This window comes from Agelaius phoeniceus, chromosome 4 (genome assembly GCF_051311805.1).
Source record: "Agelaius phoeniceus isolate bAgePho1 chromosome 4, bAgePho1.hap1, whole genome shotgun sequence".
Classification (NCBI taxonomy): domain Eukaryota; kingdom Metazoa; phylum Chordata; class Aves; order Passeriformes; family Icteridae; genus Agelaius; species Agelaius phoeniceus.
In genome coordinates, this window is record NC_135268.1 from 73,053,640 (window position 1) to 73,067,817 (window position 14,178).

The 14,178-nt window shown below is 48.7% G+C and overlaps 2 protein-coding genes across 2 annotated transcripts in view; one reads left to right on the forward strand and one right to left on the reverse strand.

The window, feature by feature from the left end:
• The window catches only part of TEX261 (testis expressed 261), a 29,904-nt gene extending 20,300 nt beyond the window's left edge, over positions 1–9,604 (forward strand). Inside the window, exon 6 of the mRNA XM_077177911.1 lies at positions 8,414–9,604. Within this exon, the coding sequence (XP_077034026.1) occupies positions 8,414–8,529 (116 nt within the window). The 3' untranslated portion in view covers positions 8,530–9,604. The remainder of the gene's footprint in view (positions 1–8,413) is intronic.
• Positions 9,605–10,620: 1,016 nt separating this feature from the next.
• LOC143693878 (uncharacterized) lies at positions 10,621–13,241 on the reverse strand. The gene is made up of 2 exons (XM_077176644.1): positions 12,160–13,241; positions 10,621–11,997 (listed from the first exon to the last, which is right to left on the reverse strand). Exons 1-2 carry the CDS (start codon positions 13,239–13,241, stop codon positions 11,208–11,210), a joined length of 1,872 nt encoding a protein of 623 aa, XP_077032759.1. The 3' UTR covers positions 10,621–11,207.
• Between the last annotated feature and the right edge of the window lie 937 nt (positions 13,242–14,178).

The following is a 14,178-nucleotide window of genomic DNA, read 5'->3' on the forward strand; positions in this document are numbered from 1 at the left end:
AATGGGATTGGGGTGGGAATGGGCGGGAAAGGATTTTGAGCTCATCCAGTTCCGATCCTGCTCAGAACGTCCCGGAAATTTGGGATTTTTGGGGTTCCCAAGGGCTCAGAATGTCCTGGAAATTTGGAGTCCCAGAGGCTCCAAATGATCTCAAAAATTTGGGATCTTGGAGTGCCCCCAAAGTCTGTGAATGTTCCCAGAAATGTGGGATCCTTGGGGCTTCCCGAGGGCTCAGAATGTCCCAAAAATTTGGGATTCTTGAGGGTCAGAATGTTGTGGAAATTTGGGATTTTGGGGGGATCCCTGAGCCCTTGGGGAATCCCAAGGATTGAACATCCTGAACTCCATGGTGCAGCCCGGAGGTGGGAACGGGGTCAGGAATGGGATTGGGATGGGGTTAGGAATGGGCTTGGGAATGGGGTTGGGAATGGGAATGGGTGGGAAAGGATTTTGAGTTTGTCCGGTTTCGATCCTGCTCAGAACCTCCTGGAAATTTGGGATTTTGGGGGCATCAAGGGTGACAATGTTGAGGAAATTTGGGATTTTTGGGGCTCCTTGAGGCCTTGGAGAATCCCAGAAATTTGGGGTCTTTGAGCCTGCTCAGAACGTCCCAGAAATTTGGGATTTTTGGGGCTCCTTGAGGCCTTGGAGAATCCCAAGGATTGAACTCCATGGTGCAGCCCGGAGGTGGGAACGGGGCCGGGAATGGGATTGGGATGGGCTTGGGAATGGGGTTGGGAATGGGATTGGGAATGGGATTGGGAATGGGAAAGGATTTTGAGTTTGTCCGGTTTCGATCCTGCTCAGAACCTCCTGGAAATTTGGGATTTTGGGGGCATCAAGGGTGACAATGTCGAGGAAATTTGGGATTTTTGGGGCTCCTTGAGGCCTCGGAGAATCCCAGAAATTTGGGGTCCTCGAGCCTTCAGAGAATCCCGGAATTTGGGATTCCTGGGGCTTGCCAAGGGTACAGAATGTCCCAGAAATTTGGGATTTTGGAGGCATCCCTGAGCCCTTAGGGAATCCCAAGGATTGAACTCCACGGTGCAGCCCAGAGGTGGGAACGGGGTCGGGAATGGGAATGGGATGGGCTTGGGAATGGGGTTGGGAATGGGGTTGGGAATGGGGTTGGGAATGGGGTTGGGGTTGGGAATGGTTGGGAAAGGATTTTGAGTTTGTCCGGTTCCGATCCTGCTCAGAACGTCCCGGAAATTTGGGATTTTGGGGTTCCCAAGGGCTCAGAATGTCCTGGAAATTTGGGGTCCCAGAGGCTCAAAATGATCTCAAAAATTTGGGATCTTGGAGTGCCCCCAAAGTCTGTGAATGTTCCCAGAGATTTGGGATCCTTGGGGCTTCCCGAGGGCTCAGAATGTCCCAAAAATTTGGGATTCTTGAGGGTCACCAAGGGTCAGAATGTTGTGGAAATTTGGGATTTTGGGGGGATCCCTGAGCCCTTGGGGAATCCCAAGGATTGAACATCCTGAACTCCATGGTGCAGCCCGGAGGTGGGAACGGGGTCAGGAATGGGATTGGGATGGGGTTAGGAATGGGCTTGGGAATGGGGTTGGGAATGGGAATGGGTGGGAAAGGATTTTGAGTTTGTCCGGTTTCGATCCTGCTCAGAACCTCCTGGAAATTTGGGATTTTGGGGGCATCAAGGGTGACAATGTTGAGGAAATTTGGGATTTTTGGGGCTCCTTGAGGCCTTGGAGAATCCCAGAAATTTGGGGTCTTTGAGCCTGCTCAGAACGTCCCAGAAATTTGGGATTTTTGGGGCTCCTTGAGGCCTTGGAGAATCCCAAGGATTGAACTCCATGGTGCAGCCCGGAGGTGGGAACGGGGCCGGGAATGGGATTGGGATGGGCTTGGGAATGGGGTTGGGAATGGGATTGGGAATGGGATTGGGAATGGGAAAGGATTTTGAGTTTGTCCGGTTTCGATCCTGCTCAGAACCTCCTGGAAATTTGGGATTTTGGGGGCATCAAGGGTGACAATGTCGAGGAAATTTGGGATTTTTGGGGCTCCTTGAGGCCTCGGAGAATCCCAGAAATTTGGGGTCCTCGAGCCTTCAGAGAATCCCGGAATTTGGGATTCCTGGGGCTTGCCAAGGGTACAGAATGTCCCAGAAATTTGGGATTTTGGAGGCATCCCTGAGCCCTTAGGGAATCCCAAGGATTGAACTCCACGGTGCAGCCCAGAGGTGGGAACGGGGTCGGGAATGGGAATGGGATGGGCTTGGGAATGGGGTTGGGAATGGGGTTGGGAATGGGGTTGGGAATGGGGTTGGGGTTGGGAATGGTTGGGAAAGGATTTTGAGTTTGTCCGGTTCCGATCCTGCTCAGAACGTCCCGGAAATTTGGGATTTTGGGGTTCCCAAGGGCTCAGAATGTCCTGGAAATTTGGGGTCCCAGAGGCTCAAAATGATCTCAAAAATTTGGGATCTTGGAGTGCCCCCAAAGTCCCTGAATGTTCCCAGAGATTTGGGATCCTTGGGGCTTCCCGAGGGCTCAGAATGTCCCAAAAATTTGGGATTCTTGAGGGTCACCAAGGGTCAGAATGTTGTGGAAATTTGGGATTTTGGGGGGATCCCTGAGCCCTTGGGGAATCCCAAGGATTGAACGTCCTGAACTCCACGGTGCAGCCCGGAGGTGGGAACGGGGTCGGGAATGGGATTGGGAATGGGGTTGGGAATGGGGTTGGGAATGGGATTGTGAATAGGGTTGGGAATGGGGTTGGGAATGGGAATGGGATTGGGAATAGGAATGGGTGGGAAAGGATTTTGAGTTTGTCCGGTTTCGATCCTGCTCAGAACGTCCTGGAAATTTGGGATTTTGGGGGCATCAAGGGTGACAATGTCGAGGAAATTTGGGATTTTTGGGGCTCCTTGAGGCCTCAGAGAATCCCAGAAATTTGGGGTCCTTGAGCCTGCTCAGAACGTCCCAGAAATTTGGGATTTTTGGGGTTCCCAAGGGTACAGAATGTCCCAGAAATTTGGGATTTTGGAGGCATCCCTGAGCCCTTAGGGAATCCCAAGGATTGAACTCCATGGTGCAGCCCAGAGGTGGGAACGGGGTCGGGAATGGGATTGGGATGGGCTTGGGAATGGGGTTGGGAATGGGGTCGGGAATGGGAATGGGAATGGGGTTGGGAATGGGAATGGGCGGGAAAGGATTTTGAGCTCGTCCAGTTCCGATCCTGCTCAGAACGTCCCAGAAATTTGGGATTTTTGGGGTTCCCAAGGGCTCAGAATGTCCTGGAAATTTGGGGTCCCAGAGGCTCAAAATGATCTCAAAAATTTGGGATCTTTGAGTGCCCCCAAAGTCTGTGAATGTTCCCAGAGATTTGGGATCCTTGGGGCTTCCTGAGGGCTCAGAATGTCCCAAAAATTTGGGATTCTTGAGGGTCAGAATGTTGTGGAAATTTGGGATTTTGGGGGGATCCCTGAGCCCTTGGGGAATCCCAAGGATTGAACATCCTGAACTCCACGGTGCAGCCCGGAGGTGGGAACGGGGTCGGGAATGGGGTCGGGAATGGGGTTGGGAATGGGGTTGGGAATGGGGTTGGGAATGGGGTTGGGAATGGGATTGGGGTGGGAATGGTTGGGAAAGGATTTTGAGTTTGTCCAGTTCCGATCCTGCTCAGAACGTCCTGGAAATTTGGGATTTTGGGGTTCCCAAGGGCTCAGAATGTCCTGGAAATTTGGGGTCCCAGAGGCTCAAAATGATCTCAAAAATTTGGGATCTTTGAGTGCCCCCAAAGTCCCTGAATGTCCCAGAAATTTGGGATCCTTGGGGCTTCCCGAGGGCTCAGAATGTCCCAAAAATTTGGGATTCTTGAGGGTCACCAAGGGTCAGAATGTTGTGGAAATTTGGGATTTTGGGGGGATCCCTGAGCCCTTGGGGAATCCCAAGGATTGAACATCCTGAACTCCATGGTGCAGCCTGGAGGTGGGAACAGGGTCGGGAATGGGGTCGGGAATGGGGTCAGGAATGGGGTCGGGAATGGGGTTGGGTGGGAAAGGATTTCGATCTCGTCCAGTTCTGATCCCGCTCAGAATGTCCTGAAAATTTGGGGATTTTTGGTGGTCCCTAAACCTTTGGAGAATCCCAAGGATTGGGAGTGCCAAGGCCTCAGAGAATCCCAGAAATTTGGGATTTTTGGGGGTCATCAAGGGCTTGGAATGTCCCAGAAATTTGGGATCCTTGGGTGCCTCTGAACCCTTGGAGAATCCCAGAAATTTGGGGTCCCTGAATCCTTGGAGAATCCCAAGGACTGGGAGTGCCAAGGCCTCAGAGAATCCCAGAAATTTGGGATTTTTGGAATCCCCAAGAGCTCAGAATATCCCAGAAATTGGGGGTCCCAAAGGCTCAAAAAACCCCAAAAATTTTGGGATTCCTGGGTGCCCCCAGTTCTCTGAATGTCCCAAAAAATTGGGATCACTGGGAGTCCCTAAAATCTCAGAGAATCCCGAAAATTTGGGATTCCTGAGGCTTCCTGTGGGCTCAATATCCCAAAAATTTGGGATTTTTGGGGTCACCAAGGATCAGAATATCCCAGAAATTGGGGGTCTCAAAGGCTCAAAAAACCCCAGAAATTTGGGATCCTTGGGTGCCCCAAAATGTCCCAGAAATTTGGGATCCCTGGGGCTTCCTAAAGGCTCAGAATATCCCAAAAATTTGGGATTTTTGGGGTCCCCAAGGGCTCAAAACGTCCCAGAAATCAGGGGTCCCGAAGGCTCAAAGAATCCCAAAAATTTGGGATTCCTGAACCTTTGGAGAATCCCAGAAATTTGGGATTCCTGATGCTTCCTAAAGGCTCAGAATATTCCAAAATTTTGGGATTTTTGAGGTCCCCAGGGGCTCAGAATATCCCAGAAATTTGGGGTCCCAAAGGCTCAAAGAACCCCAGAAATTTGGGATCCTTGGGTGCTCCACAGGGCTTCAGAGAATCCCAAAAATTTGGGATTCCTGGGGCTTCCTGTGGGCTCAATATCCCAAAAATTTGGGATTTTTAGGGGTCACCAAGGAGCAGAATATCCCAGAAATTGGGGGTCTCAAAGGCTCAAAGAACCCCAGAAATTTGGGATCCTTGGGTGCCCCAAATTCTCCAAATGTCCCAAAAATTTGGGATCCCTGAGGGTCCTTGAAATCTCGGAGAATCCCAGAAATTTGGGATTCCTGGGGCTTCCTGTGGGCTCAATATGCCCAAATTTTTGGATTTTAGGGGTCACCAGGGGCTCAGAATATCCCAGAAATTTGGGGTCCCAAAGGCTCAAAGAACCCCAGAAATTTGGGATCCTTGGGTGCTCCACAGGGCTTCAGAGAATCCCAGAAATTTGGGATTCCTGGGGCTTCCTGTGGGCTCAATATGCCAAAATTTTTGGATTTTTAGGGGTCACCAAGGGTGCAGAATATTCCAGAAATTGGGGGTCCCAAAGGCTCAAAAAACCCCAGAAATTTTGGGATTCCTGGGTGCCCCCAGTTCTCTGAATGTCCCAAAAAATTGGGATCACTGGGAGTCCCTAAAATCTCGGAGAATCTCAGAAATATGGGATTCCTGAGGCTTCCTAAAGGCTCAGAATATCCCAAAAATTTGGGATTTTTAGGGGTCACCAAGGATCAGAATATCCCAGAAATTTGGGGTCCCAAAGGCTCAAAGAACCCCAGAAATTTTGGGATTCCTGGGTGCCCCAAATTCTCCAAATGTCCCAAAAATTTGGGATCCCTGAGGGTCCCTGAAATCTCGGAGAATCCCAGAAATTTGGGATTCCTGGGGCTTCCTGTGGGCTCAATATGCCCAAATTTTTGGATTTTAGGGGTCACCAGGGGCTCAGAATATCCCAGAAATTGGGGGTCCCAAAGGCTCAAAGAACCCCAGAAATTTGGGATCCTTGGGTGCTCCACAGGGCTTCAGAGAATCCCAAAAATTTGGGATTCCTGGGGCTTCCTGTGGGCTCAATATGCCAAAAATTTGGGATTTTTAGGGGTCACCAAGGATCAGAATATCCCAGAAATTTGGGGGTCCCAAAGGCTCAAAAAACCCCAGAAATTTGGGATCCTTGGGTGCCCCAAAATGTCCCAGAAATTTGGGATCCCTGGGGCTTCCTAAAGGCTCAGAATATCCCAAAAATTTGGGATTTTTAGGGGTCACCAAGGATCAGAATATCCCAGAAATTTGGAGGTCCCAAAGGCTCAAAGAACCTCAGGAATTTTGGGATTCCTGGGTGCCCCAAATTCTCCAAATGTCCCAAAAAATTGGGATCACTGGGAGTCCCTAAAATCTCGGAGAATCCCAGAAATTTGGGATTCCTGAGGCTTCCTAAAGGCTCAGAATATTCCAAAATTTTGGGATTTTTGAGGTTCCCAGGGGCTCAGAATATCCCAGAAATTTGGGGTCCCAAAGGCTCAAAGAACCCCATAAATTTGGGATCCTTGGGTGCTCCACAGGGCTTCAGAGAATCCCAAAAATTTGGGATTCCTGGGGCTTCCTGTGGGCTCAATATCCCAAAAATTTGGGATTTTTAGGGGTCACCAAGGATCAGAATATCCCAGAAATTGGGTGTCCCAAAGGCTCAAAAAACCCCAAAAATTTTGGGATTCCTGGGTGCCCCCAGTTCTCTGAATGTCCCAAAAAATTGGGATCACTGGGAGTCCCTAAAATCTCGGAGAATCCCAGAAATTTGGGATTCCTGAGGCTTCCTGTGGGCTCAATATCCCAAAAATTTGGGATTTTTAGGGGTCACCAAGGATCAGAATATCCCAGAAATTTGGGGGTCCTAAAGGCTCAAAAAACCCCAGAAATTTGGGATCCTTGGGTGCCCCAAAATGTCCCAGAAATTTGGGATCCCTGGGGCTTCCTAAAGGCTCAGAATATCCCAAAAATTTGGGATTTTTGGGGTCCCCAAGGGCTCAAAACATCCCAGAAATCGGGGGTCCCGAAGGCTCAAAGAATCCCAAAAATTTGGGATTCCTGAACCTTTGGAGAATCCCAGAAATTTGGGATTCCTGAGGCTTCCTAAAGGCTCAGAATATTCCAAAATTTTGGGATTTTTGAGGTCCCCAGGAGCTCAGAATATCCCAGAAATTTGGGGTCCCAAAGGCTCAAAGAACCCCAGAAATTTGGGATTCCTGGGGCTTCCTGTGGGCTCAATATCCCAAAAATTTGGGATTTTTAGGGGTCACCAAGGGTGCAGAATATTCCAGAAATTGGGGGTCTCAAAGGCTCAAAAAACCCCAGAAATTTTGGGATTCCTGGGTGCCCCCAGTTCTCTGAATGTCCCAGAAATTTGGGATCACTGGGAGTCCCTAAAATCTCGGAGAATCCCAGAAATTTGGGATTCCTGAGGCTTCCTGTGGGCTCAATATCCCAAAAATTTGGGATTTTTAGGGGTCACCAAGGATCAGAATATCCCAGAAATTGGGGGTCTCAAAGGCTCAAAAAACCCCAGAAATTTGGGATCCTTGGGTGCCCCAAAATGCCCCAGAAATTTGGGATCCCTGGGGCTTCCTAAAGGCTCAGAATATCCCAAAAATTTGGGATTTTTGGGGTCCCCAGGGGCTCAGAATATCCCAGAAATTGGGGGTCCCAAAGGCTCAAAGAACCCCAGAAATTTGGGATCCTTGGGTGCTCCACAGGGCTTCAGAGAATCCCAAAAATTTGGGATTCCTGGGGCTTCCTGTGGGCTCAATATCCCAAAAATTTGGGATTTTTAGGGGTCACCAAGGGTGCAGAATATTCCAGAAATTGGGGGTCCCAAAGGCTCAAAAAACCCCAGAAATTTTGGGATTCCTGGGTGCCCCCAGTTCTCTGAATGTCCCAAAAAATTGGGATCACTGGGAGTCCCTAAAATCTCGGAGAATCCTAGAAATCTGGGATTCCTGAGGCTTCCTGTGGGCTCAATATCCCAAAAATTTGGGATTTTTAGGGGTCACCAAGGATCAGAATATCCCAGAAATTGGGGGTCTCAAAGGCTCAAAAAACCCCAGAAATTTGGGATCCTTGGGTGCCCCAAAATGTCCCAGAAATTTGGGATCCCTGGGGCTTCCTAAAGGCTCAGAATATCCCAAAAATTTGGGATTCTTGAGGGTCACCAAGGGCTCAAAATATCCCAGAAATCAGGGGTCCCGAAGGCTCAAAGAATCCCAAAAATTTGGGATTCCTGAACCTTTGGAGAATCCCAGAAATTTGGGATCTCTGGGCGCCCCGAAAGCTCCGAGAATTCGATGGAATTGGGATTTCCTGAGTACCCCATAAATCTGGGATCCCTGATAACCCCAAAACTCCAATCCCACATTCCCAGTGGGATCCAGGAGCAGCCACAACTTCTTTGGAAATTCCATCCCAGTCCCAAAAATCCCAAAATCTCCCGAAATCCCCCTCTGGAATCCTGATCCCGCTCCCCGTTTTTCCGCAGACGACGTCGTCTCCAATTATTTCACCAAGGGGAAAAGAGGGAAACGCTCTGGGATTCTCCTGATTTTCTCCTTCATCAAGGAAGCCATCCTGCCCAGCAGGCAGAAAATTTACTGAAATCCGGGAATATTTGGGAATATTTGGGAATATCCAGAAGATCCCCAGCCGGAATATCCCAAATTTTGCCCCTTATCTGGGAATTCTTTGGGAATTCAGAGACTTGGACACTCCTGGAGGTGCCGACCACGCTTGGGGGTTTTTCCTGCTGATTCCTTGGGAATGTTTTCATGGAGAATCTTGGGAATTTTGGGAATTTCCCAGTTCCCTGTGGGGTTTTTGTTTTTTGGAGCTGCTTCTGGATTTTCCTGAGGGTTCCACAGAGCCATGAATTAAAAAAAAAATCTATGGGAAAAATCGGGATAAATCCAGAGGATTCCAGGCTGTCCCTTCATCCCGCTTTTCCAGAAGGAATGATCCCCCCAAAAAATCAGGATTTGGGTGGTTTAAATCCTGAAAATTCCCATTTTTCCCTCCAGCAAAGCCTTGGGAAGGAGTTGATGGGCAGGGATTTTCCATGGGAATCTCGGTTTTCCAGGGAATTCCCAGAATTCCGGATTTTTCTGATCCTGCAGACGAGGGGGAATGTTGAGAATTCCCAGATTTTTCCTTCCTCCTTTTCCGAAGGGTGAAAATCCTCCAAGGAGAGCTGCAAATTTCTTCTTTCCCATCAGAAAATTCCTGTTTTTTTTCCGGAATTTTCCATTCCCACCCCAGCCAGGCTTGGGAATTCCTGATCCAGAAGATTTTTTGAGGAATTCCCCAAAAAAATTCCTTTGGAAAAGATGGAATTTTGCTCTGAGACTTCTTGGATTGGGATTTTTTTGTTGTTTTTTTTTGGTTTTTTTTTTCCCCTCTGGTTTTGCTGGAAAATTCCAGGATGGGAATGAGGAAAATCAGGAATTCCTGATTCCTTTGAATCCCAAATTCCTGGGAATTTTTCTAGGTGTTTTTCCATATTTTTCCAGCCTGGATTTCCAGGAGCTGAAGCAGATTTTAGGGAAATCGTGGAATTCCATAAATATTTAAGCAGGAAAAGGAAATTTGGGATGAAACCCCTGGAAATTTGGGAAAAAACATTCCCAGAAACACCGAGAATGAGAGAAATTTATGAATAAAGTGGAAAAATCCTGGATTTTCCTTGGGGTTTTGAGGGTTTTTATTGGGATTGGGATTTTTCCAGGTCCGTGGAAGTGTCCAAGGCCAGGTTGTGGGATTTGGATGGAATTTTGCCCCAGGAATTCCAGGATTTTGGGGGAAATTCATGGATTCAGATCCCATCCCCCATCCTGTGGGATTGTGGATTTTCCTGGATCTGGAAAGGGCAGGAAAAGGAAAATCCCAGGCTCTGGAATTTCCCTGGAAGCAGCAGGGAGAGCCCAAAAAAAAAGCTGGATTTGGAAAAATCGGGGAAAAATCTCCAGGATTTGGGAGAAATCAGGGAAAAACTCCAGGATTTGAAGAAATCCAGGAAAAAACTGCAGGAAATTTCCAGGATTTGGAAAAATCAGGGAAAAAACTCCAGGAAAGTTCCTGGAATTGGAGAAATCCAGGATAAAGCTCCAGGATTTGGAGAAATCTGGGGAAAACTCCAGGAAAGTTCCAGGATTTGGGAAAATCTGGGAAAAAAGTGCAGGAAAATTCCAGGAATTGGGAAAATCCAGGAAGAAGCTCCAGGAAAGATCCAGGATTTGGAGAAATCTGGGAAAAATCTCCAGGATTTGGGAAAAATCTGTGAAAAAACTCCAGGATTTAGAAAATTCCATGAAAAAGCTCCAGGAAAGTTCCAGGAATTGGAGAATTGTGGAAAGAGCTCCAGGATTTGGAAAAATCAAGGAAAAAACGTCCAGGAAAGTTCTAGGATTGGGAAAAATCTGGAAAAAAAAACTCCAGGATTTGGAAAAATGTGGGGAAAAACTTCAGGAAAGTTCCAGGAATTGGAGAAATCTGGGAAAAAGCTCCAGGATTTGGGAAAATCTGTGAAAAAACTCCGGGAAAGTTCCGGGAATTGGAGAAAAATCTGGAAAAACTCCAGGATTTGGAAAAATCAGGGGAAAACCTCCAGGAAAGTTCCAGGATTTGGGAAAAAGCCGGGAAAATTTCTTGCTTCTTTTCCATCAGGAATTTCCCTTTTCCAGGTTTTTTTTTTTGGGCCTCTCATTCCCAGTTTTCCTCCAGGAAAAGGAGCAGGAATTCAGGGAAATTTGGGAAAAAATCCCTCCCAGCCTTAAATCTTTGGGTTCCAGCTGGAGGAGGAGGGGAAAAAAACTGGGAAAAAAAACCCCAAATCCAAGGGAATTCCTGCGGGGAATGGAGGATTTGGGATTCCTGGGAAAGGAGCTTTGGAATAATTCCAGGTGGTTCCAAATCCAAGGGAAATAAAGGATTTTATTTGGAAAAATAGAAAAAATAGGAAAGGAGGAGCTGCCAGAGGTTCTGGGGGGTTTTGGGGAAGGAATTCCCGAATTTTGGGGGAATTTGGAGGGTGGGATGGAATTCCATGGGGTGGGTGGGGTTTGGGTCATTCCCAAGGGAAAGCAGTGTGGAATTCCAGGGGATCCCGTTTTTCCAGGGGTTCCCAGGAGGATGGGAAATTCTGGGAATGGAAGAAGGGAAATCCTGGGATTAAAGGTGGGAAATCCCGGGAAAATCTTGGGAATGGAGCCAGGAAAATTCTGGGAATTGAGGGGGGAAAATCCTGGAAAAATCTTGAGAAAGGAGGCTGGAAAATCTTGGGATCAAAGGATGGGAAATTCTGGAAATGGAAGAAGGGAAATCCTGGGATTAAAGGTGGGAAATCCTGGGATTAAAGGTGGGAAATCCCGGGATAATCTTGGGAATAGAGCCAGGAAAATTCTGGGAATTGAGGGGGGAAAATCCTGGAAAAGTCTTGAGAAAGGAGGCTGGAAAATCTTGGGATAAAAGGATGGGAAATCTTGGGAATTGAGGATGGGAAGTCCTGGAAAGGAGGCAGGAAAATCTTGGGGAAAAAGGGCGGGAAATCCTTGGAAATTAGGGTGGAAAATCTCGGGAATTGGGAGTGGGAAATCCTGGGAAATGAGGCGGGAAAATTCAGGATATAAGGGTTGGAAATCCTGGAAAGGAGGGTGGGAAATCCTGGGAGAGGAGGGTGGGAAATTTTGGGAATTGAGGGTGAAAAATGGTAGGAAAAAAGTGTGGAAAATCCTGGGAAAGGAGGGCGGGAAACCCTGGAAAGGAGGGTGGAAAATCCTGAAAAAATCTTGGGGAAAAGGAGTGGGAAATCCCGGGAAATGAGGGCAGGAAATCCTGGGAAATGAGGATGGGAAATCCTGGAAAGGAGGCAGGAAAATCTTGGGGAAAAGGGTGGGAAATCCTTGGAAATGAGGATGGGAAATCCTGGAAGAATCTTGGGAAAAAAGGGTGGAAAATCCCAGGAAAGGAGGGTGGGAAATTTTGGGGAAAAAGAGGTGGAAATTCCTGGGAAAGGAGGCAGGAAAATCCTGGGAATGGAGGGTGGGAAAATCCTGGGAAATGAGTGTGGAAAATCTTGGGATAAAATGAGTGGAAAATCCCGGGAAATGAGGGTGGAAAATCTTGGGAATGGAGCCAGGAAAATTCTGGGAATTGAGGGTGAAAAACGGTGGGAAAAAAGAGTGGGAAAATCCTGGAAAGGAGGGCGGGAAATCCCAGGAAAAAATGGTGGAAAACTCTGGGAATGGAGGGTGGGAAATCCTGGGAAATGAGGGTGAAAAATCTTGGAAAGGAGGGTGGAAAATCTTGGGAATAGAGCCAGGAATATACTGGGAATTGAGGGTGAAAAATGGTGGGAAAAAAGGGTGGAAAATCCCAGGAAAGGTGGGCGGGAAACCCTGGAAAGGAGGGTGGAAAATCCTGAAAAAATCTTGGGGAAAAGGGGTGGGAAATCCCGGGAAATGAGGGCAGGAAATTCTGGGAAATGAGGGCAGGAAATCCTGGAAGAATCTTGGGAAAAAAGGGTGGAAAATCCCAGGAAAGGAGGGTGGGAAATTTTGGGAGTGGGGCCAGGAAAATTCTGGGAATTGAGGGTGAAAAATGGTGGGAAAAAAGGGTGGGAAAATCCTGGAAAGGAGGGTGGGAAATCCCAGGAAAAAATGGTGGAAAATTCTGGGAATGGAGGGTGGGAAATCCTGGGAAATGAGGGTGGAAAATCTTGGGAAAAATGAGTGGAAAATCCCGGGAAATGAGGGTGAAAAATCTTGGAAAGGAGGGTGGAAAATCTTGGGAATAGAGCCAGGAATATTCTGGGAATTGAGGGTGAAAAATGGTGGGAAAAAAGGGTGGAAAATCCCAGGAAAGGTGGGCGGGAAATCCTGGAAAGGAGGGTGGAAAATCCTGAAAAAATCTTGGGGAAAAGGGGTGGGAAATCCCGGGAAATGAGGGCAGGAAATCCTGGGAATGGAGGGTGGGAAAATCCTGGGAAATGAGGGTGGAAAATCTTGGGAAAAATGAGTGGGAAATCCTTGGAAATGAGGGTGGAAAATCTTGGGAGTGGAGCCAGGAAAATTCTGGGAATTGAGGGTGAAAAATGGTGGGAAAAAAGGGTGGGAAAATCCTGGAAAGGAGGGCGGGAAATCCCGGGAAAAAACTCTGGAAAATTCTGGGAATGGAGGGTGGGAAATCCTGGGAAATGAGGGTGGAAAATCTTGGGAAAAATGAGTGGAAAATCCTGGGAAAAAGGGGGGTTGGAAATTCTGGGAATCGAGAGTGGAAAATGCTGGGAATATCCTGGGAATGGATGTCAGGAAGTCCATGGAAAGGAGGGCGGAAAATCTTGGGAAAGGAGCGTGGAAAATCCCAGGAAATGAGGATGGGAAATCCTGGGAAATAAGGGTGGGAAGGCCTGGAAAGGAGGCAGGAAAATCTTGGGAACGGAGGACCGGAAATGCAGAAAAGAAGGGCGGGAAATCCTGGGAAAGGCGGGTGAAAAATCTTGGGCTAAAAGGATGCAAGACTCTGGGAATCGCTGGTGGGAAAATCCCGGAAAATGAGGGTGGAAAATCCCGGGAAAGGAGGGCGGGGATTGCCGGGAAGTGGCTCCTAGGCCTTGTCCCCGCTGTCCCAAGCCCAGCGGGGCCGGGGACGCGTCCTGGGGAGGCCACCAAGGCCCCGGGGCCGGAAGGGGACAGCGGCCGTGTCCTGGTCCTGGTCCTGGTCCTGATCCTGATCCTGGTCCTGGTCCTTGTCGCGGTTTCCTGGGAAAAGCCGTGACAGGGATGGCAGCGGGGACAGGAGGGGACGGGGGGTGGCAGCTGCCGGTGTCACCTCCGCGCCCTCCCTGGGGACATCCCCAGCTCCGCACCTGCTGCGTCCGCCTCCTTCCCGGCGCTGCCGCGCTCCTGCGCTCCCGTGGGATTCCCCGTGGAGATGGTGCCCGTGGAACTGGGGCCCATGGAATTCCCCGTGGAATTGGTGCCCATGGAATTGGTGAACATGGAATTGGTGAACATGGAATTGGTGCCCGTGGAATTGGTGAACATGGAATTGGTGAACATGGAATTCCCCATGGAACTGGTGCCCATGGAACTGGTGCCCATGGAATTGGTGCCCATGGAACTGGTGCCCATGGAATTGGTGAACATGGAATTGGTGGCCATGGAATTCCCCATGGAATTGGTGCCCATGGAATTCATGCCCTTGGAATTGGTGCCCATGGACTGGTCTCCCATGGAATTGGTGCCCATGGAATTC